The 25,516-nt window shown below is 51.5% G+C and overlaps 1 protein-coding gene across 1 annotated transcript in view; it reads left to right on the top strand.

Annotated features, from left to right (window-relative positions):
- Adcy5 (adenylate cyclase 5) overlaps window positions 1-25,516 on the top strand; it is a 146,827-nt gene that overhangs the window by 109,866 nt on the left and 11,445 nt on the right. The window contains exons 4-17 of the mRNA XM_034515086.2: window positions 1,327-1,438; window positions 2,877-3,004; window positions 4,778-4,936; window positions 6,051-6,192; window positions 8,421-8,561; window positions 12,524-12,546; window positions 13,213-13,357; window positions 14,103-14,200; window positions 17,244-17,331; window positions 19,908-20,024; window positions 20,435-20,599; window positions 21,911-22,086; window positions 23,397-23,426; window positions 24,321-24,453. Coding sequence (XP_034370977.1) covers window positions 1,327-1,438; window positions 2,877-3,004; window positions 4,778-4,936; window positions 6,051-6,192; window positions 8,421-8,561; window positions 12,524-12,546; window positions 13,213-13,357; window positions 14,103-14,200; window positions 17,244-17,331; window positions 19,908-20,024; window positions 20,435-20,599; window positions 21,911-22,086; window positions 23,397-23,426; window positions 24,321-24,453 — 1,657 coding nt within the window. The remainder of the gene's footprint in view (window positions 1-1,326; window positions 1,439-2,876; window positions 3,005-4,777; window positions 4,937-6,050; window positions 6,193-8,420; window positions 8,562-12,523; window positions 12,547-13,212; window positions 13,358-14,102; window positions 14,201-17,243; window positions 17,332-19,907; window positions 20,025-20,434; window positions 20,600-21,910; window positions 22,087-23,396; window positions 23,427-24,320; window positions 24,454-25,516) is intronic.

Genomic DNA, 25,516 nt, shown 5'->3' on the forward strand with positions numbered 1-25,516 from the left:
ATACCCAGACCCCCAGTGGGTAGGGGCAGGCCTGCAAAGTCACTGTGGATGGGGGTTGGGTGGCAGGGACGATGCTCACAAAGTGCTCAGAAAGTTCACGCTGTCTGCCTCCCTTTCTCCTGCCTGGAAGTGAGAACACAGGGAAAGCCACAGGACAGGATCAGGGGTTCTCCAGGTAGTAGGAGAGGCCTGTGCCTTTACCCCCTAACCAGCAGCCATTTGGGAGTAATTTCCTGGTTGTATTTTTTGTTGTTGTTAACTGGACACAAACCTATACATATCTAGAACGAGAAAAATGCCTCCATGAGGTTGGCTTATAGGCAAGTCTGTGGGGCATTTCCTCAATTAATATTTCATGTGGGAGGGGCTGGCCCATCATGGCTGGTAGCACGCTGGTAAGCAGCATCCGTTCATGGCCCCTGTTTCAGTTCCTGCCTCAGGTCCCTGCCATGAGTTCTCACACTCAGTGACAGAGTATGGCAAGTAAAAAGAAATTTCTCACCAAGTTGCTTTTGGTCCTGGTGTTTTAGCACAGCACTAGAATGCCTAACTATGACAAGTCCCCCAGGTCTCTTATAGCCTGTAAGCCATCCTAGAGCCTGAAGCACTCCAAAGGTCCATGATACATCCCCCACTTTACTCCCTCACAGAGGCCTGTCTTTATCTGTCCAGGCTTCTGTGATAGGTACCACACTGGGTGACTCAGAAACAACTCCTGTTTCTGGAGGCCGGAAGCCTGAGTCCATGGTGCCAACATGGCTGGGCTCTGGTGAGGGCCATCTTCCAGTCCGTTCTTAAAATCTCATGGCAGCATAGCCAGGAAGCAAGCTCACCTATTCTTCCTTCTGACGAGCCACTGATCCATTCACAAGGCCCCACCCTCACAGGCCCTGCTCCTAACACCCTTATAATGGACACAAGGATTTACTGTATGGATGTGGTAGACAGACATCATCCAACCTTGTTCCGCGCCCCTTTTCGAGTCCCCTTCGCCTGCGAAAGAGACACGTGAGGCAGTGTTCGGGTGGTTACTACAGCGAGGCTTTATTCTTGTATCAGCAGAAGCGGAAAGACCCAAAGCCTGGGAAAGGCACTGCTATATGTACCCTAGAGTGGCGTGTTCACTTCTGATTGGCTGTTCACTCATCACCCCATATTACGCCCCGGGCAGTGACTTTGGCGCGCTTTTGCCTTTTGCACCTGCGAAGTTAGTTGTTTACTTGTGGGAGCACAGGATGCCCGTGCCATCTTGTAATGGCGAATGTTGTCACGCTCACTGTGGCTCCTAACACAACCTATATAGCAAGTCTTCTTCCTGTCTCCCAGCATCCTGTTTGCTGACATCGAGGGCTTCACCAGCCTGGCATCCCAGTGTACTGCCCAAGAACTGGTCATGACCCTCAATGAGCTCTTCGCCCGCTTTGACAAGTTGGCTGCGGTGAGTCACCTTGAGGGTGAGCCAGAGGATGGCCTGGACTAGGCTGTCAGAGGAGGGCCCTGAGGTTGAGGACGGTAATCCAGGATTTTTACTCTGCTTAGTGGAGACTGATGTCGGGCAGAGAAGTCAGTCAGGCTGCAGAGTGCGTTCTCATGACCCACAGCATCTCTGGCACGACAGTTGGAGACATCATCCCTGGCTGTGAGGAAATGTGAAATCTCCATATCACCTGCCTGCAGGGCATAGCACCCATCCCTGCAGTGAAATCTGTTTGCCTGGGTGTACCAGGGGCTTCATATCTGCATTCCTGGTGAGGTTGGCTGAAGGGATGGAATCTGAGTCTCCACCTGGCCTGTAAGCATATGGGTGTTCATCCCTAGAGTCTTCCAGAAAGAGGGTTCACTAGCACTTGGACAAAAATGGAAGTGACCCCCCCACATAGCAGGGAGTGGCAACCAAGACACTCACTCAGTAGGTCTGTCTCTGTTTTCACTCATTCTTGTCCAGACTGAGCCTTTGTGGGATTCTGCCATGTAACTAGCCACTTACTACAGTACCCACTGGCACCCTGTTTATAGACAGAATGTCGACAAGTGACTACTGTAATCAGAGGCTTTCTGCAGCCTCCGAGGGTGAGATGATAGTTTCCCATGACTGATGTGGAGCGAGGTAGGTAGGGGCATGGCTGTCCTCTGAGTGTTGGGTGCATTTCACGGGCTCCCATCTTCCACTGTCCCAGCTTCATGGAGTAGCACGGAGTCAGATCCAAGCATCTGCTGTAACTGATAATAACAGTCGGCCATCTCACTCCCAGTCAGACGTTGGTGTTGCCCTGCCTCCCTGCCCTCGTGGCACCTGCCTCAAAGCAGTGGTGGCATCAGCAGGTGCCGAGCTCTGGCACCTTCTTGGCACTCTCTCATGTATCTGCTGGCATAGCTGAACATTCCCTTTGATAAACATCTCGGGCAGGCTGAGGGTCATGTGGGTTTTTGGCTCAAGCTTGTTTCTGTCTGCTTCAGTCTTTTTTTTTTTTTTTTTTTTTTTTTTTTTTTTTTTTTTTTTTTTTATAACAAGGATCAAAACTGTTGATGAAATTGTAAGAGTCAGGGGTCTGCTTCTGGGATAAGGAGTGGGACCTGAGATGTTTGCCCAAACAAAAAAGAAAAAGAAGATATGAGGGGGAGAGAAAGGGGAGGGGAAAGGGTAGAGGGGAGGAAGAGCTCCTGGGGCCATGCTACCTTCTCCTAGTCATTACCCTCCCTGTCCCACCTTTCCTGTACCGCTGACTGTGACCAGTCCCTGCCCTGACAGAGGGCTGTGCCCACTTCTCTGGAAGGCAGCTTACTCCAAGCATGAGTGACTCTCTGTTTCTCATTTCTTTCCCTCCCACTCTCTTTTCCACTAGTTTGGGTTTTTTTAAAACTAATTTGCTTTCCAGGAGAATCACTGTTTACGGATTAAGATCCTCGGGGATTGTTACTACTGCGTCTCCGGGCTGCCTGAAGCCCGAGCCGATCACGCCCACTGCTGCGTGGAGATGGGGATGGACATGATCGAGGCCATCTCGTAAGTGCCCACCTCTGGGTTTCATCCCCAGGGAACCAAGCCACCTTCTGTAGTAATCGATGGAGGGAGGGAAATAGTGGGGTGCACCCAGGGCCGGCTCGTACCTCACTGTTCATTTCTACTCTGGGGCTCCTTCCTTTCCCTGGTTGGGCAGCTTCCCTGAAGGAGGCATGAGAAAGGGAGGCTCAAGGTGAAAGAGGGGCCCACGCCTGAGCCAATGGCCTGTCCTCTAACCTCACCGCTTCTCACACCCCACTCCTGATGTAAAAACACTAGCTCTACTGCCTAGGTGCGAGAGTAAGACTCTTCTGGGCTAAGGAGCTCCCTAGGGATTCAATGGCAGATGATGTATCCTTCCTGTGAACAATAGCAGAAAGAGCCTGGGACAGGCTTGGTTGTTCCTGCCCTTGAGGGAGTCCTCCATTATTGAAAAGGATGCACGACCTAAATGATGTTACCAGCCAGGGCTCTGGGTCAGGGAAAGCGTCCAGTTACTTTGTGCTTTAGAAATAGTCTGAATAGTGACAAAGTAAAACCTGGTAAGGTCAGAGGTCAGAGTGGCAGGGCAGGAAGGTGGTTAGGCTGTTTGTATGATACAGTTGCTTCTACTGACTGTCTCTCGCATGACTGGGCTACACAGTCATGCCCTGAAGTACAGCCAGCGCTGGGCGGGAAGGCCTGGCTGCCCTGAGAGACACACAAGGTAAGAGACTCAGCCCCCGCAGAAAGAGGCAGTGCTCACTGAGGGGATTGAGAGAAAAAAGTCAGGAAAAAGCAGCAAACAGAAACACTAGAAGAAGCTGTCATTATCCTCAAGGGAGTGTCCTGAGGCATCTTTGGGCTGAAGGGACTGCTCCAGTGTGGATGGGATTTGATCCCAGGCAGAGTGGAGGGCGGGTGGCCTGAGAGGTGGGATTAGGGGCAAGCCCCATCTGGGTGAGCCCTCCCACTGGACTTGCCGGTCTCACTGCTTACTGAATCAGGGAAGGTCTGGTTTCTAAAAAGTGCAAACTTGTGTATTGACCCTTCCCCAACTCCTGGATGTTTTTCCTGCAGATACTAAGCAGACTGTGAGCCCCAGATACAGGTGGAGAACTCTTCCTCTTCTGGTCCCTCAGCATGGGAGACTATAAAGGGTGCACCCCATCTACCAGGACTCTTACGTACTTGGAGCTGTGGCTGGGACCACGATGTCCTGTAGTTCATAGGCATCTGAGTTCTCTGAACTTTCCCAGACTCACCTCCCATGTCCTCCTGCAGCCACCCCACCCTCACTCCACCCCCACCATGAAAGCCATGTAACAATCCTTCTCTAAAAGAGGAGCCACTATCCAGTCAATCAACACTGGGGAAAACCATCCAGTCTACCTTGCCTCCAGAGCATTGTATGATTAGGGTTTGGGGTGACTACATCTCCCCCATGGGCTCAAGATAGCACTAGAGTTTGCTTACAGTCCTCTGAACAGTCGATTGGCAGTGGCAGTGGTAATGGAGGATGAGAGGAGGCGCACTTGGTTTTAGTGTGCAGCACCCTGCCACCTTGTGGCCAAGAAAGAAACTGCACTTCCTTGGTTAACCTGAACATGCAAGCAGACACCTGCTGCCAGGCCCCTTCGGTTTAGACTCTATTTAGGCTGGATCAGAGAGAAATGCGTCTTTGACCCCTACACCTCCCAACTCCCCTTTCACCCCAGCCCCTCCTTCCAGCCTCACCCCTGCTCTGTATGCCTAGCCCCTGACCCTCTCCCAGCCTTACCCCTGCTTCATCCCCAGGTTGGTCCGGGAGGTGACAGGGGTGAACGTGAACATGCGTGTGGGAATTCACAGCGGGAGAGTACACTGCGGTGTCCTTGGTCTCAGAAAGTGGCAATTCGACGTGTGGTCTAACGATGTCACTCTGGCCAACCACATGGAAGCTGGTGGCAAGGCGGGGTAAGTGGGGGCTGGGGAGGTGCAGTTAGAGGCCCCAAATTCCCTTCTGACTTATTCTCATCCAGGAGAGGCTGTCATGATGTGAGATTGGAGGAGGTAGGAGGAGGAGCAGGCACACTGGGGCAGATGGTATTAAAGATTTTGTGTGTGTGTGTGTGTGTACACGTTCACATGCTCATACATGGAAGGAATGTTGTGAGCATAGTTTAATCATAGAGTGCTTGCCTAACATGCATAAGATCCTGGGTTCAAACCCCAGCACGGAAGGGAGGGAGGGAGGAAGGGAGCAAGCAGGAAAATACAAATCACAACACTTTATGTGCGAGCTGTAGAGAACATTGTCTCAGCCATCCAAGCCTTTGACCAGATCCTATGTGATAAGTGGTAGCATGTGAACTGGGTAGAGAGCAAGCTATTTCAGAGGACAGAGACCAGTAACCTACAGGACTCGAACAATGCCAGCTGGGGTGGATATCTGGGCAGGAAAGTCAGGCCAAGGGACCAGTGGGCAGGGATAAAGTTGGAAGGACACAGATGTGGGAAGACACAGTGGACAGAAGTAGCTCACATAGTTTTTTAGGGGCAGCCAGAAGAAGCAGCCAGTGGCTAGGAGGGACCTAGATGTCAGGCTGGGGATTTGGACTCCAGCTTGTGGTGGCAGGAACTATGGCTGGCTTCTGAGCAAGAATGAGGTTTATGGGGCTGGAGAGATGGCTCAGTGGTTAAGAGCACTGGCTGCTCTTCCAAAGGTCCTGAATTCAACTCCCAGCAACCACATAGTGGCTCATAACCACCTCTAATGTAATCTGGTGCCCTCTTCTGGCCTGCAGATATACATGCAGGCAGAACACTGTATACATAATAGATCGATCTATAAAAAAGAAAGAATGAGGTTTGTAAGATCAGAGGCATGTTCCTTAGGTAGGCTGCCAACGGCTCAGTCATGCTAGGTGAGGCCTGAGAGGGTCTGGGTGCTGTGTGTGAGCATGGAAATGACCTGGGAGTGTCATTTTGATCACATGTATGGTGGGGAGCCATTGAAGCCAGAGATTGAATGACATCAGGGTGGGGCTTCGGTTCTCAGCTCACGCTTTCTGCCCTTCCCCCACTGTAGACGCATCCACATCACCAAGGCCACACTCAACTACCTGAATGGGGACTATGAGGTGGAGCCAGGCTGTGGTGGCGAGCGTAATGCCTACCTCAAGGAGCACAGCATTGAGACCTTCCTCATCCTGCGCTGTACCCAGAAGCGGGTAAGTGGGCAGGGCCTGAGGGGCCAGGAGCCCCTTGGCCTGCTCTCCTCTCCTCTCCTTTCCCTGAGGGAAGTTATTAGTTACCTGATGTTGCCTCCTGTCTCTCAGAAAGGGCCCAAGTGTTAGTGAGGCCTTGCAAAGCTGTGGAGAGAGGGAATATTTTTCATTCCACTTCAGTTGAAGAAAAAAAAAAAACAAAAAAAACCACACAACAGGCCTTAGATCAGTGAGCAGGGAAGCATGCCTCAGAGGGTGCCAGATGGAGGTGAGCGTCTGAGGAATCTCTCCTCTGCCTCTGACTAGGTGGTTGTCTTTTCTTCTCTCTCCTCCTTTCTTCCCTGGTTGGCTGTCAATTCTTAACCACTTATTGTTTTTTCTCACTCCCCTGGTGAATGGATTTGTTGATATCTGCCTCCACCTGCATCGATGATGTGTGTCTGTTTACTTTAATATATATATATATATATATATATATATATATATATATATGTATATGCTTTCTGTGCATATATGTGACAGTGTGCATGACATGTCATGTGTGTGAAGGTCAGAGGACAACTTGGAGGCATCGGTTCTCAGCTTTCACATGTAGCGCCTGAGAACTGAATTCCAGTTGTCAGGCTTGGCAGCAGGCCCCTTTACCAACTGAGCCATATAGCTGGTCCCTACATCTTTGTTCCTTGAAACTGGCTACCTTTTCACTTTCTGGTTCCTTTCTTCTTTCCTCTTTGTCTCAGCCTACGTCAGCCAAAGGATAGAACTAAATTATTAGCAGGCCTCAGTTCTATTTTTAATAGTGTTGTGTTCTGTGTTCTTAATTTTTAAAGCAAATGGGGCATTTTCTGTTTCTCCCTATGTTAGAACGCCCTGCTGTGCCCTCCCACTGAGTTTATCTGGTGGCCAGGATCTTCTGATAGGAAAAAGCTCCCTGTTGCTTAAGGAGTTAGTGTGAAAGCCAGACAGCTGTATGTAAGTACAGCCCAGAGAGGCCTGGATGGAGGTAGTCTATTTCTAAAGAGAGGCAGGGCAGAGAGGACAGTGCCCATACATTCGGAGGGGGAAAGCAGGAGGACACCTAGATCTGTACCTAAAGGGGGGTCCTGGCTGATCAGACACTCCAGCTGCATCGGTAGTGGCAGCGGCAGAGAGGGTGTCGGAGGAGAGCCGCACTTTAGGGCAGTCTCATAAACACATGCTTGTTCACTGCCAGAGTGTGAATGAATGGAGGACCTCTCAGCCCTTCCATTATCCCTCCTCCCAGTCCCTGCAGCATAGGCTAGCCTTCATCCCGCCTACCTGCCCTGAGCCCTCAGGGTCTTGGCTCCTCCAGTTGACAGCTAGTACAGAAGGCATAAAGGAGAGGCAGACTAATGGGGTGACAGCCCAGACCCTGGAAGGGTGACCAGAAGAAGGTTAAGTGTCCCCCTAAAGTCTACATTAAGCATCTACCTCTGGTGCCCATCTGGAATAACAGAAAGACAGACAGATGCTTAAGGAGTGTTTGCCCATGGGTAGCTGGCTGAGTCTCTGTATACCCACAACCCTGCTTGTCCCTGACGTTTTCCTAACTCCACAGCAGGTGTCTGAGAGCTGCTTTTGGAGCAGCAGAGGTCTATTTTATTGATAGATCCTAGAAGTAAATACTGGAAGTCTAAGGCCCTTCTCCCTCCATCAGCCTCTGGATGTCTTCAGCCCAGTTTCTACCCACTCAGGAAGCTATCAGCACAGCCCTCATAGATGTGGAACCTCATATTCCAGTGAGCAGAACTTGCCAGGGATGAAGCTCATGGTAGAAGCTGGCCTGGCTACCTGGGAGACTAGAAAGGAAGATGAGCCCCCCCCCCCCCCCATGGAATACCCCTCCCCCTGCCGTTAGAGGGAGGGCAGGCTGCATGATGCAGACTGTAGCACATCTGTCAGGACTTTAGATCAGCCTTCAATAGAAGGTTCGGGGGAGAAGGTTGGGATATTGGGGTTGAAAAGTTTCAGGATAGAATCTTGCACTCAGACTTGTAGGGAGCACTTCTTGCAAGCCACAGGTATCTCCCACACCTATTTCTTTCTCATGAGACCAGCTCTTACAATTATCTGGGCCAAGCACCCCAGGCTTTGGGGGTGCAGGCTTCAGGGTTGTGCAAAGGCAGCTCTTTCTCACCCTTGCCTGGCCAGATTCTTGTTCCTGAGAGGAGTGAGGCTGTGTCCACTGAGGTGTCTCTGTTGCTCTTCAGAAAGAAGAGAAGGCCATGATTGCCAAGATGAACCGCCAGAGAACCAACTCCATCGGACACAACCCGCCTCACTGGGGAGCTGAGCGCCCCTTCTACAACCACTTGGGTGGCAACCAGGTGTCCAAGGAGATGAAGAGGATGGTGAGTTTCTGGTGGCAGGATGCTCCTGGGGCTGGGGATGCAGGCTGTCCCTGAGCCTGCTGGGGAATCTAGAAGGGAAGGAAGTAGAGGTCACCCTGACTTTAGGCTGGAATATGAAATACCCAACCCTGGACCAGATCGGTTCCATCTATCGAGTCCAGCTATCCTATGGCTTGGGGACATAGCAATAGTGCCCTTCCCTTCCTGGAAGAGCTTGCTGGTTCAGGCTGCTCAGACTCAGCATGCCACTAGGGCCCACAGCAGCCTCAGTACTGACTGCTGAGATGCCATGGAGCTGGGTGGCACTGGCCTCCCAGCCTCTTCCAGCCCTTGGGGAATATGCGTTCCCCCAAACAATTGAAAGCATGTTCCTTATTCCAGGAGCTTCCCAGAAACCATCCCAGTGCTTTTTGGCAAGTGCCTGGTGAGGGCCCCCATTGCTTCTGTGCTGAGATATACCCTGTCCCCACGAATGCCAACCTTTTAACAGGGTGTCAGGCCATAGGTCATATAGCCACTCAGGGGGTCTCCTTGGGGCACACATACCCCTAGAGAACCCCAAATATAATTTGGGATATGGTGCTGGTTCATAGAGAACAATTAGGAATCACCAGAAGCCAAGTGGCAATGGCAGTACTGCCACTTTCTGCCCAGACCTCATCCCTGACTCCTGGAGACACTGCTCAGGTCAGGAGAGAGGGCCAATGAAGCTCAAGGCTAAGGGTGGGGTTGTGGTCACTGTGAGTAAGTTGGAGCAGCTGCTGGCAATAATGATCCCGGTGCACCACTCAGAGTAGGCATAGATAGACCCAAGGGAACGAGGCAGACCCATGGGACTAAAGCGGACAAGAGCCAGTGGCCTGAAAGAAGGGACAGGTTGGGGACTAACATGTACAGCAAGAAAAAACAAGAGTCCAGACCTCCATTCTAAACCTGTACACTGTTATTACAAGAGAGAAGTCAGGAGAGGCCTGGTCTTAGAACCCGAGTGTTCGCAGACCTGTTTATACCAACATGACCTGCGGGGCCTCCAAGTGCTTCCACAAAGCTGAGATCAGGTGTCCACCACTCCCTGCTGTTGCCTTGCTCTAATAATATCCCATAGACTCTGACTCTGAGTCCATATGAATAAAGCTTTGGGGAGTTTGTCTGTCTGTCTGTCTGTCTGTTTGCTTGTTTGTTGTTGTTGTTGTTGGTGGTGGTGGTGGTGGTGGTGGTGGTGGTGGTGGTGGTGGTGTGTGTTTTAGGGTAGGATAGGGGAAGGGCAGAAGGATGGGGGGGAATCTGAAGTAGGAAGAGATAACAAGAGAAGAGACTTAGGGAGGGACCGAGGAAGAAGGTGACAGCCAGCAGGCAGGAGAATAGCCTAGTGGGAATCCCCAGTCTCTGGTGTCCTGGAGGTGATTTTTCAGTGACATTCAGAATAACTTGCAACCTCAGGTCTTTCTTAGGCAGTCTGGGCTGTGGGCAGCCGGCACATTCATCACCTAGGACAAGGCGCTCTGAAAGAATTAGCAGGAAGGGCTGCAAGGGGAAGGGTTGTCTCCAGAGGAGGCCGCTCTGCAGGGGAGGCTCCTGGGTGTTAATTGTTTCACACAGCAGGGGAAGCAGCTTGAGCAGAACAAGGTGCCCATGCTGACTGGGCACAGTGTTCCCTGAGGACAGTGGCATCAAAGCCTGTTTTCACCAGCCACACTGGTCCTGTGGGGACTCTGGGCTGGGGGTGGAGACAGTTTCAGCAGCTGTCCTGGCAGCTGTTGGCTTTGGCATTAAGCTTCCCAGAAATCTTTGGGGAAGATGCGAAAAGAGCACTTTTACCTACTCTGGCACATGGGTGTGTTCAAAACCAAAACCCAACCCCCCCAAAACAGCATTGAAAAATACACAAAACCCAAACTAGCCCACTGAAGGGATGGTTTGAATAGTGAAGCAGTAACAGCAGGTAGGAAGGCACTAATCTGCAGTCAGCAGTTCTGCTCCTTGGAATGTTTACTGAGCTTGTCCTGGGTTTTCCAAACACTGTGCTGAGTGGGGCTTCTGTGCTTGAATGCACACCTTGCCAAGGCTTTAAGGTTGTGTATTAATAAATGGCTGACAGGGAGAAGTGTGTGGACTGAGCTTGTGTGATTAAGACAAGGACACTGCTTGCCCTGCTGGGACCAGCAGGCCGAGCAAGATGGAGCAATGTTGTCTTCTGGTGAGCGTGGAGAGTGGAGTGTACCCAGTTCACTAGACTGAGGTTGAGGTGCACAGATGGGTGGGTGGGTGGATGGATGCACATGCATGCTTGGTGGATCGAAGTGGTAGAGATGGAACCCCTATGGGTCTGTGTCCAGCCCTGAGCCACAGCCCAGCTCTAGCCTGTTCTTAACGGCAGTGCTGAGCTGTTTGATTGCTAACAACGCCTTCTACCCTGTAGTCAGTGCACAAACCACCTTCAGTGGATCCTGTACCGCCTATGCCAACATGGCGGCCCCCAGGTGCTGAGGTTCAATCCAGCTCTCTTCTCAGAACAGGGAAGAAAGTGTGTCCTCCACAGAAGCTAGGAGAAAGGCATGCCAGGGTCTTTTTGATCTGTAGAGATGGACTTGCATATGTACAGTACCACTGTTACCAGTTGTATAGTTTGCTTGTTGTTGGCTCATGGGATGGAACTCTGTGGTCTGGAGCCCCACAGCAGCATCTTGTAGGCAGCTTGCCTGTCCGTCTCTGCTCTGGCTGTGCCGAACTCACTGAGGGGTCATGGGAGCACAGGTATGGGCCTGACCCCAGGCAAGACACTCAGCTGCATGACACCCACTTCCACAGCCGGGAGACAGACACAAGATAGGGAGGTCCTACAGTCTAAAGAGGGGGTGGCATGATTCTCGAGGGATGAGGAATAAGGGTCTGGCTGGTCTGGGCAGGCAACTGACTGATTGGCAGGCCATCCTAGACTGGGTATAGGTACCTGGGTGCAACTTAGAGTGACATCAGGGAACCCCCCCCCCCATTTCCCCTCCCCCCAGAGGCTGTTGCAGTCCTAGGAGCCTTCCATGGCATGGGACTGCCATGTCTATTCAGTACCTCCCAGCCCTGGCTCATGAGGAAGTCCTTTTTGGGAGCTGCTAAGCCATGTTCTCAGAATGGAGTGGGGCAGGGATCTGTTTGAACTTCTGGTTCACTCAGCACTTGCCAAGCTCCTCATTTGCTAACTAGTGCTCCCTGCAAGGTGCTCCTCTGTGTTTGGTCTGGCAGTTTGTGCTTCACCTTCAGGTCTAGGGCTGTCTACCTGTCACCTTCACTACCCCCATCACAGGGACCTCCTACCTCCAGTCCTACCATAGTGGTCAGACCCTGATAGTTTATCTCTGTAGTGATTACCTCTAAGTCGAGCTGTGTGGTTGACTCTGTCTGTGAGGGTCTAACCCTCTCCCTGGGCTTGCAGACTTGAACCACAGAAGGGTACTCAGACCCTACAGGTGGCATATGGGCTCCTTCCCTCCTAAATCCAGCCAGCACTTGCAAGAACACATCGGTTCCAAGATACCACTTAAGCGGTTGTAGGTAACCAGAGCTGTTTTGGGTGGAAGGCTCCTGGTTTCCTGGAGGTTTTATGTGATCAGTGTGTGTGTGCATGGGTTGGCAAATGTGGACACGCGGAATGTTCTGAGCATCTCAGCAATTTCTCTCCAAAGCCAAGGTCCCAAGAGGAAGAAGGGAAGGTCCGAGAAACATAAGGAGTCACAGCGGGGAGATAAAGGATGCCAGTGGCGAGAATAAGATCAATGCACCTGGCATCTAGCCTGTGCCGTCAGAAGAACCCAAAGGTTCACCAAGGGAAGGGAGGAGGGAGCCGTACTTCTGTTTGTTGCAGTGATCAATGGTAGAGAGCCGTAACATGCAGCCACCTTGCTTGACTCCGTGGCCGCTCTCTGCTTGCTGGTCTCACGTTCCTCTGTTTCTCTTTCCTTCTCTTTTAGGGCTTTGAGGACCCCAAGGACAAGTGAGTAGTGTACCCATTTTTTTCTTCCTTCCCCCTTGGCTCATTCACAGGACAGACGTTCAGCAGTGGCTGAAGCAGCAGCCCAGGAGGCTGTGCTCTCCCACCACCACCACCCCCATGGCTCCCTCAGGGAAACACAGACCTTGCTCACTAGGTAGCAGGGCCTGAATGTACCCAGTATCTGGAGGGAACATCCTCTTCCCCCTCTTGCGCTTCCCAGTTCTTACGAGTGCCAGAAACTGTACTCAAAGAACAGGTTCTACCTTGAGAAATTAGATTTTTAAATTCAGCACCATAAGCATGTTTCCCAAGAGAGTCCTACTCCTGGATCAAGTGGCAGAGGGACCGCAGTCCCTGTGGGAGGGATCCCACCCGCCAGTCCTAGCCTTAGCTTCAGGAAGGGGAGACAGCTATAGAGTAAAGAATGGGGCTTATCAGTTGGAATAACATCATCCTCAACAATAATCTACATTACCAGCAAGGCCCTCTGGGCTTCAGGGACCTTCCTCTCATGTGCAGTTAAGGATACAGCCTGGTCTCAGTCCCTGCTGCCCCTTCCTCTGGGGTCTGCTTGTGTCTCTGGCCAGTCTAGGTGGCCATGCAGAGCTATCCATGTGACAGCGTCCCTAGCTGTCAGCTTGCCTATGTCTGCCCCTGGCTTTCCAGGAACGCCCAGGAGAGTGCAAACCCTGAAGACGAAGTGGACGAGTTTCTGGGTCGGGCCATTGATGCCAGGAGCATCGACAGACTGCGATCTGAACACGTCCGCAAGTTCCTCCTGACCTTCAGGGAGCCTGACTTAGAGAAGAAGGTATGGCATCAGGAGAGAGGGTCCCTGACAGAAACATGGCAGGCCACGCAGTTTCCTGGGACCCATCAGGACCTCCAGGTGCTGCTTTGGAAAGGCCACGGAAGCTCCATGTCCCACCTTAGACTGTGATTGAAGAGCCTATTGGGCCATCCAATGAAGTGATGTCAGAGCCACCAGGCTTCCCTTTGTCCTGTGTGTCACTATGTCCCCAGATCACTCTGCCAGCATTAGCTGAGGCAGGCCTGATTAGCAAAGCAAAGCTATGGAAAGTAGGCCTGATGGGTGTGTCCCCTTTCAAGGTGGGCATGCCAGCATTTGTGTGGCTAGTGTCTTGGGAGGAGGTGAGACTGGGACTTGGGACCTTGAGTAAGTAGGAGCTTCCCAAGGGAGAGTAAGTACTTCCCAGAAGTAGAAACCAGAGCAGTCTGGGGCCCACTCATGTCCCTGTGCCCACTCGGGTGCCCTGTGAGAGCGGTGATGGTCTGCAGCTGTGACCATTACAAAATATGTCAACCATGGGTCAGCTGGCGTAAAGTGTCTCATTAGCAATCCCAAGTCTCTTGGTCACTGTCACATAGACTCCACCATATGGGTGTCTACACTGGCTGTCCCCTGTGTAAGCCCAGCTCTGGTCTCCATGTGTCACGGAGGGAGGGTACCTTGGGCAATGGGTGACTGGAATTGGCTGGACTGTGGCAGGCGGTGGGCGGGTCCGGTGGAGCTCACAGTGCACGTCTCCTCTCAGTACTCCAAGCAGGTGGATGACCGGTTTGGTGCCTATGTGGCCTGCGCCTCGCTTGTTTTCCTCTTCATCTGCTTTGTCCAGATCACCATTGTGCCCCAGTAAGTAAGCTTTCCCGCTCAGGCGCCTCCTTCTGGCTGCAGGATCCCCAGAGTGGAATGGGAACAGAGGAGGCAGTCTGCTAGCCTGCTCAGGCCGGGAGGCTGGTTTCTTAGTTTCTTCTGTGGGTCTAGGAAATCAGGGGTCCTGCCTCTGGGCTGGGGAGGTGAGTGCTCACACCTGGGTGGGGACCTCACTGAGCACTTCTCAGTTACACAAGAGACCCCTTTCTATCTGTCACCTCCTCTATACCTGGCTGAGTCACACAGAGCACCTGACACTCTGGCTTCCAGGTGACCTTTGACTCTTACAAAAAAAAATACACACACACACACACAAATGTATACACACACACAAATGTATACACACATGCATATCTTCAAAAGGTAAAGGTTTTTTTGTTTTGTTTTGTTTGTTTAGTTTTTTTTTTTTCTTCTGAGAGTATTTCAAAGGAAGGCTTTTCACAAGGAGGCACACCCAAGCTCTGGAGAGAATTGACCATGTCACTAAGGACCACGAGAGGCAGGCAGAGAGCTTTTGAAATGAGGTTTAAATGACAGCCCTCCACAGGAGTCGCACCTAGGAGAATGTGTGTTGTCCTATGTATGCATGCATATATGGGTGTTCCCGATGGGTGTGTTTACATGTGTACATCTTAATTCTTTACTATGAAATCACTCGCGCACATGGAAGTCAACTCCCACCCCTAACGCAGAAAAGTTGTTCATATTTTCCAGTATCTTCTTCATTTGCCTTTTCTGATTTTCAAAAATGATCTTACGGACATTTCTCCCCCATAAGCAGTAGACATCCACTTTAAGCACATCTTCCTCTTTAAGCATAGTCGCATACATATCAAAGAAAACTAACACATCTCCTTGGTACCCAGTCCATATCAAATTTCCAAAACGATTCCCAAATGCCTTCCTAGTTTATAGCCAGGGTTTGCTCTGGATCCATCATTCCACGTGGTTCAGCCTTCTAAGCCATGCTTCATCTGAGGTGTCCCCCTCCCAAACTGTATCCTTCTTTTTGAAATGATTGTAGGTCACCGAGAAACTGCAGAAGTCATGAGGCGAGCATGCCCATGCGTCTTAGCATTTCTCGTCGTATCAACAGCCTCCTTCAGGGAGCCGCAGTGCTCACAGGCAGAAGCTCGCACGGTAACCGTGCTCAGCCTGCTGACCCTCAGACCAATTCTCATTTCCTCAGTTTCCCCTTGTTCCCTTTTTCTGTACCCAGAAGCCACACTGCCTGGGATCCCACTCTGCAGTTGGTGTATCCATCTCTTTCTCCTTCAGGAGCTGGAGATAGTTCTGTAGCCTTGCTTGTCTCTTGTGAACTTGGCAAGACTAATGAGACTCCTGCCAGGTGATTTGTAGAATGTTTCAATTCTGGTGTGTCTAACAACCGGATTGAGGTTACTCCGGGGACACACCCCCAGCATGGATGGTGCAGCATGTTCTTCACATGGCATCTTACCCAGAAGAGGCGTGTGTTGTCTACTTGCCTTCTTTTAAAAACTTTTTTTTAATTATATTTATTTTGTATGTGTGTGTGTGTATGTGTGTGTGTACTCACTCGTGTGTGCCCTCAAGCGTGTACACATGCATGAGCCATTGAAAGTGTGTGGAGGTCAGAAGATGGCTTTCAGATGGCGGCTCTTTTTCTTCTACTATGTGGGTCCCAGGGATAGGACTCAGGTGGTCAGGCTTGGTGGCAACCACCTTTATCCACTGAACAATCTTGCTTGCCCGACTTCTGCCTTCTTATCATCTTTTGTTTTTACGGCATTCATTGTGTAAAGATCCCCTTTATGTGTGTGCCTGTTGATGGTCAGAACAGCTCAGGTGAAAACCAGAAAGAAGCTGGTAGCTGGCTGCACCCGGGCTGGACAGCCCAGCCATTCCTCTCATGGAGGCTGTCCAGAGCTGGTGGGACTGTGGGGCCTGTCATTCAGCCCTACTTTTTCTGTGTTGACATGGTACGGGTAACAACCATGTGTATCAAATGAGTATCCATTTTGTCCCATTGTGACAGACAGTTCTTTAGCTCAGGGACGAACAGTTCTGCCCCTTTGCCACTTTACTCTCAGGGCAGCAAGGGTGAGGCCATGCCAGCTTCACTCCTGCCTATGGCCACAGCTCCAATTGGTCAAGGTATTGACTCAGCTCATTCCAGTTGTGCCCTCTAGGGAAGCCTTAATAGCCACTTTCGGGGTCTCTCTTTCCCTCTGAAGAATTTCCCCCTTGTTCTTGTTGCAGTCAGCTGAGTGCTGCTTTCCTGGGAGCCAGGAGCAGAGGCACTGCCGAGCCCTCCTGGGTAGTGGGTGGTATCCTCCTCCTACAGCCTGATAACAACACCTGGCATCTCCAGGCTACCCCACTCCATACGGCTTTGTGGGTGTGCTACACCTGGACAAGCTACGGCCCCAGGAGGGCAGTGGCTGGTTCTGGAAGGAAGGGCACTTGCAGCTCTGAGGCTTTCTGCCCTGCTCTCTCCTCAAGAAGACTGGGACACTGCTCTTGTTGGATTGCCTAAGAATCAGGGAGTAAAGACTGAGCAGGAGTGGGAAAGTGGCCCTGACAATGGAAAGGAGACGAGCTAGGTGCACACATCACACTGTCTCAAAGAGGAGTTGTCTGGGCTGCTGATGTGATGGCCATTTATCAGGTCCATTTTGGGGCCCTGTTATTAACAGGTGATTTTTAAGATCAGTTCTCTCATGCTCCCCGAAGCACTCCTGTGAATAGCTAAGAGGCAAACTGTTGATGCAGGGTTCTTTAGTTCCCCAATGGCTCCCTGTGAGTAGCTGGCTGGTCCCCCATGACGGTAGCCTGAGGGTGGCATGAGCAGGAGTGGACTGCATTGCAGCACAGTCCTGCATGGGCCGTTGCTGCAAGAGCTCTTCTTCAGGAAGCAGTCGGACGGCCCTGGGATGTGGGCCCCAAATGCTGGGCAGGCAGGCTCCTGGGACACAGTGGGGCTTGGGCTTTCCACCAGGATGCAGTTCCTTCTCACCCTTTCTCTCCCCTCCACCCCCAGCTCCCTGTTCATGCTGAGCTTCTACCTGTCGTGTTTCCTGCTGCTGGCCTTGGTGGTGTTTGTGTCTGTGATCTATGCCTGTGTGAAGGTGAGTCTCCCTCACATGCCACCCAGAGGGCTTCCTCCCAGTGGCAGAGGCCATTGCTGTAGACCTGAGCATCACACTTGGCCCAAGGAATGGGCATGGGAGTACATGGTACTGGTCCACAATGGGCACTGATGACAAGCCCAACTGGAGACCAGGCTGTTCCTATTGGCTGCCTCATTGAGCCCTTGTTAATCTTTATAACAAGATTGTCATAGCTGCTTCAGCATCAGATGGGACAAAAGGGCTGCTAGCCAGAGCCTGAGACACAGGATCAGTCAGTGAACATTCAGTAGAGAATGTGTGTGGAGAAGGGATATTGTCTGAGATCAGAGATGCAGGCCACACAGTGGACACCAAAGAGCCTGGCTTTCTGTTCAGTTTTATCTTGGTTTTCTCTTGGGTATGCCTCGCTATATTGAAGGGTGGGTACTGGCTCTCCTTCCTCAAGGCTGTGACCCTCCTGCTCTCTGTTCAGTCAATTTCTGCTTTGGCTGTTGTGGTTGTCAAGGCCTCTCAGCCTGTTTGGTCCTAGTGGACAGCTCACTGTCTTCATCCATAGCTATGACAATAAGGCACCAAATTGTCCCAATAACCAAAGGTGAAAGCAACTCAATGTCCATCATCAGGTGACAAGGCATAAATCTGCACGTAACCATGGTAGACTAGTGTTTGAGCGCATGGAAGAGCCATGTCCTGTCACATGCTGCAGGGTGAATGAGCCTTGGAGACAGTGCTAAGTGAGAGAAGCCAGGTAGCCCCGTCCACATGCACTATTACTTCAAATATGGAGTTATCTATGATTGGCAAATTTGTAAGACAGAAAGTAGATTAGAGGTGGCAGAGCGGGGAGTTATAGCTCAATGGGTAGTGTTTCCATGCAGAGCGATGAAAGAGTTTTGGAAATGGTAGCAATAATGGCTACCCAATGTTGGCTGTAATAAACGCCACATTAAGACAGCAAAATGTGTTGTATTTTTGCCACAACAATAAGAAAACATTACAATAGACTGAGCGTTCTGGCACAGGTCTGTCATCCCAGCACCTGGGAGACTACAGCAGGAGGATAGAGTTTAAGACTAGTCTGAGCTATGAAGTGATAACTTGTCTTAAAAAAAAAAAAGTCACAATATATTTTTAAAGGACACCACAGCTAAAATACTCTTAAAGGTTATTTTTTTTTTTAAATCTCAAAGAGACTATGTTCCTGGGGGCAGGGCTTGCCTTTTAAATTGACATGCATGTGGCCTGCCCCCATGCATGTGAATGTGGATGCCTTCAGAGGCCAGGTGCAAGCAACGAATTCCCTGGAGCTCAAGTTACCAAGTTAGATAGACAGGAGTCCACACCTTTAATTGATGAAATCTAATTTACATGTCTTTTCTCTCTCTCTTTCTTTCCTTTTCTTTCTTTCTTTCTTTCTTTCTTTTTCTTTTTCGGGGTATGGGGTAGGTAGCTTCTGATGTCAACTGTCAGATAGACCCTGTGGCCTGGCACACTCTGTTGAAATGCCCAGGGATGCTGAGGGCTTGTGGGGTGCTGTGGATGGAGAGAGGCCTTTGCCTACTTTCCTTTATTAAAAGAAATGAGGTGCCCCTACAGACAGACAGACAAGACAGACAGATAGCCTTTGGAGGAGTGTGGCTTGCTCAGGGTCATACAGCACACACAAACCCAGAGAACAAGCTTCCTGCCTCCTTTCCTTTCCCATACCCTTCAAGCCCCCACCTCCTGCCGCCTTTCCTACACCCCTCCATGCCCCATCCTCTGTCCTTGGAGTTTTCCAAGGTCACTTGCACTCCTGGCAGCAGACAAGCCTCACCAGGAGGAGCTGAGGCAGCAAAGCTGGAGAAGCCAGGTCACCTGCTTTACTTCCGCAACATCTTTGTGAGCCAGGGTTGTAGGGCAGATGAGGAGTGTGTGGTCTATGTATGACACTGGTCAAGTGTGTCAGATGTGATGACAGGACGGGCTTAGCAAGCTGTCACTTAACTACTAAGAGTACAGAGGGTCCTGGAGCAGTCATGTGGCTCGTCTTACTGGGGACAATATAGGAGGAACTGGGTGGGCCAAATGTCGGCTCCTTGGCACCTTCACGCTGAAGAAGATGCTTGCCTAGCACCCTCCTCAGGCCTCTCTCCCTTCTGTTTCCACACCCGTCTGCCTCTCTACAGAGCCTCTCTGGATCCCCTTCCCTTTCTCAGGAGGGTCTTGAGCCTCCCAACACCCCCATGGCCCCTCAACCATCCACTGCTCCTCCCTGATTGGACCCCAAGGCCCAGGCTCCCATCACAGGTGATAGGCTTTTCTGCCATTTCCCCTCTGGTCAGGATAGCACCCTTCATCCTGCCTCAGTCACCTGTGTGCTGGGCTCTATTGAGCGCCCCCCTGGCCAGTGCTGAGGCTCTGGGGATCTGAAGCACAGGGCAGTGGAATGAGCATGGAGCTACACAGTCCTGGAGGGGTTCAGGAAAGTCTGGGGAGCTATTCCAGGGACAGGGTGTGTCTTCTGAGCTCCGCAGCTATCTGAGGGGTTCTAACTGATTTCTGCTTTGTCTCTTCCTCCCTTCCTGCCCTAGCTCTTCCCCACTCCCCTGCAGACTCTCTCCAGGAAGATAGTGCGATCCAAAAAGAACAGCACCCTGGTCGGGGTGTTCACCATCACCCTGGTGTTCCTCTCGGCTTTTGTCAACATGGTGGGTCTCCATAGCCTCTCAGTGCCTCCTAGCTCTGTGGGTTCAAAAACCAGTGGGGCCCCATGGCTAGGGAGCATCTTCCTGGAAGTTCATGTCCCACCTCAGGCTGGGGTCTAATTTGATTTTCATTAGCATTTCTCACGGGCTTTTAAATTCCTTGTTTTCAAGCTAGAAGGAGCACGGGATGTCTCCAACAGAATAAAATGGCCCACCTTTAGAAGGTGCATGGATGTGCCATCCCTGTAGCCAGAACAAAGCTTTCCCTCCAGGCACCTCTTTTGTTCCTAGTGTGTGTACAGTGCTGGTCCTGAGACAGGGTGGTCTGGTCCCACCCACCATCCTGTGGAATGGGTCTTCCTAGCTTGGCCTGTAGGGGCTAAGCATCCTCAATACCCTCTTCCCTACCCTAGTTCATGTGCAACTCTAAGAACCTGGTGGGCTGTCTGGCGGAGGAGCACAACGTCACGGTGAACCAGGTCAACGCATGTCATGTTGTGGAGTCGGCTTTCAACTACAGCCTGGGCGACGAGCAGGGCTTCTGTGGCAGCCCCCGGCCTAACTGCAACTTCCCAGAGGTTCGAGAGACGGGGACAGGGTTTGGGGATGGCAGCAGAGGCAGACAGACATTCCTGCCCCTCCTCACTCTGCCCCACAGCTCTGGGCAGCCCCAAGCAAAGCTGTAGCCATAGAGACACCTTTTCCCAGCCCCTCCCACACCCAAGCAGCCTCCGTATTATAAAGACAGTGTTCACAGTGTAGCCAAGGTTTAGGCAGTACTTAAATCAGGTACTGGCTGGATGTTAGAGGCCTTCCCTCCATAGGATTGGTTGCTGAGACCCTGATACTAGATCTTCTGGGAATGATCTCCCACCTTCTCCTCTCTCAGATAGAGGTGGTGACTTTAGGGTACTCTAGGACCCATCTAATCACCAGGGACCTCCTTCACAGTACCTCAGTTGTCTTTTCAAACCCTGGGGCTGCCCACTGCAAGTCACTAACATCTGACTATAGCCCAGAGGCAGAGACATTGTGGAAACAGTGAGAGTGGAGAAAACTCAGAAATAATGGTGTTGAACAGAAAGAACAAAGAATAGATGCTAACGTCTGGAATTAGCAGCAGGAGATGAAAGACAGAAGAGAGGCCCTAAGATCAGCTGGTCCAGTCCCTCGGTCTGCAGGGGACAGAGGCACAGAGATCGGAAGAGACTTCTCCAAGGTTATAGGACAGGACCCTGGGGGAGTCTGTCCTGGGAAACCTGACTTACGACCAGTGTGTTTGGACTGCAGGAGCTTTCAAGACTTTAGGAGGAGGTTTTCTCACACACACCCTAGAGCAGTCTGGGCAGATTATTCTGGTAAAACAGCGCTGTGTCTGCAGTCACGTGTGTGAATAGTCACAGGAAGTGTGGAGTAAAGGTAGCACTTATTGTCACATCAGTTAGGTGGGCTGGTTCGGGTGTATTCCCAACTGAGTGAGTTCTGAAAGCACTTGCAGGTTTTAGAACCATCAGTGTCAGAGATGCAGCTCAGGCTGGGGCCTTTGACCCTGTAGTTACTGCTGGTGCCAGGCATAGCCCCATCAGTGTCTATGGATGGACATATATGATTGCAAGCTTTGCTGATGGCAAAACAGGTCTATGAGTCAGGTCAGCCTGAGCTTGGAGCACTGGCCGGGGCCTGTATCACCTTCCAGGTTCCACTTCAACCTGGAGTCCATCTCCAGCCGCTTCCTTGCCAGGCTGCTGACCTTTCCTCTCACCTCCTGGCTGGCTACCTTCAGCAGGAACATTCCCAAACCATGCTCTCCCAACCCCAGGTCAGGTGAGGGAGGGGCCAGGAAGGGCAAGGGCAGAGCTGGGATCTGACATGGCCCCCTCTCTCTGCAGTACTTCACCTACAGTGTGCTGCTCAGCCTGCTGGCCTGCTCCGTGTTCCTGCAGATCAGCTGCATCGGGAAGCTGGTGCTCATGTTGGCCATTGAGTTCATCTACGTGCTCATTGTAGAGGTGCCCGGAGTCACACTCTTTGACAACGCTGACCTTCTGGTCACTGCCAATGCCATGTATGCAACACCTTCTTTGCTCCCCCTTGGGGTCTGGAGAAAATCCAGGGTGATGGGTGTGGCAGGAGCCTGGGTCCTGCTAGCACAGGGAACCTGCAAGGAAAATGTCTTCCGTCTCCCTAGGCTTGGTTACTGAAGCAGAACATGCAGGGTCATAGGGTCTTGTGTCTTCCTTTCCTCCCTTCCCATGTTGGCTGGTCAGTGCTCACCTCAGGCTTGGGGGCTGAGGAAGGCAAGGATTCTTTAATTCATCTTCAGTTCACCTACTCAGGTGTTAATACATTTATTGGGGACCTGTGATGAGCAGATCCGGAACAAGGCAAGGACAATCAGAGGAGAGCAGGCAATTCTTGTGACAAGGACAACACTTGAGAAAGTTAAGACTGGACGTCAGATTCAAACAAGAATCCAGTGGTGGTGTGGGCAGGTGACAGGAAGGCACTGCCATCAGGAATAGGCACTAGCTGGCTTTGAACTCCTAATCCTTCTGCCTCTACCTGCCTTGGAGCCAACCTCTTAGCTGCTTTTTCTTTCCCTCCTCTCCCCCTCTGAGCCTCTTCTCTCCCACTATTGACAGTGGAGGCAGGTAGTGGAGGCCTTTGTGTCGAGAGACCCTGGTTTGAGTCTAGCAGTCCTATGCAGTAGATAAACAATGCAAGCCATATGCATTATTTCAAAATTTTTCAGTAGCTGTAATTTAAAAGGCAAAAAAAAAGTATAGTAGCTTTTTATTATGGTGCTGGAGATTGAAACCTGTTTGTACTAGCCAAGTGCCGTACTACAGAACAACACCTCAGACCAAAGGGGCAATTATAAGTTTAATAACAACTGTGTATAGCCACTATACTCAAAACATGATCTACTGAACATAAATCAATTGTTAATTACCATGAAACTATTTCACCCTTTCCCCAATGTATCTGTACTATATTTATATGTAGTCTCTTTTAACTTGCTCTTCCCTCATTTCAAGGCCTAGTAGCCACATGTGGCTAGCAGTTGCCATCTGGGATGGCACAGCTGCAGGACTCCCCTCTACTCGTGCAGGATTGCAGCACAGGACAGAGATGCCCAGGTGGACAGATGGATATGGGAGGGGCAGATGGGACTAAGAACTGAGCAGCCTTGGTCAGCGGGACCAGATGCTGGCTGAGGTGCACCTTCTGCAAGCCTTACTGCTCACGGTGCCCTTGGATGAGGAGGGTTGGGCAGCAGTCGCTAGGCAACGGGACAGAGCTTTAGGGACACAGCAGAGGCTGGGGGTCAGGGGTGCCTGCAGGCTGAGCAGTCTTCTCAACTTTTCTTCACAGAGACTTCAGCAACAACGGGACCTCCCAGTGGTGAGTAGACCCTTCTGTGATGGGGCCCCATCTTCCCCTTGGCAAATAAAATACGTGAATAGCTACTCTTCCCAGGTAGGAGGGGCCTTGTGGCAAGGTGAGGTGAAGGTGGCAGGAACAGTGGAGGAGGTTTTCCCTCCAGGGGCAGCATGGGTTGTAGACAGACTGTCCCTGGACTTCCATACTTGAGGGTGAGCTGAAGGCCCCATGGCAGTGTCATCGGACCTAAGATTACCCCCAAGGATTGCTTTAAAGCATTGGGCCTCCACTCTTTCCAAGCCCTGAGCTCCATCCTCTAGATACAGAAATAGGGATGGAGCCTGCTTCCCTCCAAGTACACGCCAATCACAGCTCTGAGGCTAGCCCTGCAGGAAGGTGGGCCAGGAGTCAGTCCCGGCATTCAGGGCGTAGGCTGTGCTGTCCAAGGGGCACGTTTGGAATGAGCATTCTCTGTGAGGATGCATTTGATTAACCAACAGGAATGGCTGTACAGTAACAGCCTCCATGGGGAGGCCTACTGTATGTCAGGTGCCTCAGGGAACAAACTGGATAGCAACTTTCTCTTTCCCTGTGTCTGGAAATGGGGGCATCACCCCATTTTAGCAGTACCCAGAGACGGGGTCATTAGGCTGGCCTGGTCACCTTGACCCTGAACTACTGCTGCTGCCCTATAGGAGAGCTGAGTTCACAACTTAAGGTGACCAGATGGGCTCACCCAATGACCAGAATGTAAGACACCAGGGTAGAAAAACCGCTGTTCCCACTGCTGGGAGGCTTCCAAAGGAAGAGCCCCAAGCAGTGTGCACAGGAGGAGGTGGGAGGAAGAAAGCCCAGAGTCTTTGGAGCCCACTGAGTACCAGGGAAGAGCTCAAGCCTGCTTGCTTTCACTGACAGCCCTGAGCATGCGACCAAGGTGGCACTGAAGGTGGTGACGCCCATCATCATCTCTGTCTTCGTGCTGGCTCTGTATCTGCATGCCCAGCAGGTGGAGTCCACAGCTCGCCTTGACTTCCTCTGGAAACTGCAGGTGGGTGACCCTGGACTAGAGCTGCAGGGAAAGCGGCAAACCTCACAGCACTTACTAGACCTTTGGTTATCCTGGTTTGGGTCTCATCTCATCTCATCTGACTGTTGCCCAGTGCCAGGAGAAAGCACCCAAGAAAGCCTACTGAAGAAATCTGGCTTCCAGGCTGGCTGCCTAGACTTTTGATCCCCGCCTCTCCTGCGGCTTAGCCCAGGTCCAGCCTCCTTGTCTCTCCTGGCTCTTCTCCTATTTCCAGACCATAGCAGACCACTTCTGCTTTAGACTTCTTAACGTCAAGACTCAAGATTGCTGGCCAGGACAGGAGCCCCTGCTTTTGGTTGGATGCTGCATGCAGGTGGCCATCTGTGTGTCCTTTCTGAAGGGTGTGCCCCATGGGTTCTAGCTGTCAGGTCCAAGGTCCTTGGTGGAGGTGCCCTGAGGTTAAGAGACCCAGGAGCATTGCCATCTGCTTTCCCTGGGAACGCCCCTTCTGAAGTTCTAGCTGTCAGTGAGCTGTCATCCTTTGAGGAAGTCCCTAGGTTAGACCTGACTCTGTGGGACCTAGAGCCCATGTCCTTCCACTCTGCTCACATTTCCACCTCTGTCTTATGGTTGCCACTATGTGCCCTGGCTGTATCTCAAAGGCTCAAAGAAGAGCTAGTATGGGTGGTCTCAACTCCAGCCAGGGGGAAGCCTGGCATCTAGAAAGGGTGGGAAGTCACGTTCCTATGAGAGTGGAGGCCTCCCAGCTCCAGCAGGTCTGATCCTCCCAGACTGAGTGGCAATCCTTGTCTCTCTGTGGTAACAGGAAGGGCTGTATTGGGGACAGGGACAAGGTTTCTGTTCCTTTGGCCTGAGGCCCTGCATAAACTCAAACCATTTCGAGGTCCTACTCCTCCATTGTCACCACAGGGCCCTTCCACTCTGTCCCGCCTGAGCACAGGGACAGCAGATTATCTTTGCCTTGGAAATCCTCCTTGCCACAGCCTTAGTGTCCCTTCCATGTTTTTAGGGTTTTGGGGTGGTTTTTGTCTGTTTGTTTGGTGTGTGTGTGTGTGTGTGTGTG

The sequence above is a fragment of the Arvicanthis niloticus genome, chromosome 12, assembly GCF_011762505.2.
Source record: "Arvicanthis niloticus isolate mArvNil1 chromosome 12, mArvNil1.pat.X, whole genome shotgun sequence".
Classification (NCBI taxonomy): domain Eukaryota; kingdom Metazoa; phylum Chordata; class Mammalia; order Rodentia; family Muridae; genus Arvicanthis; species Arvicanthis niloticus.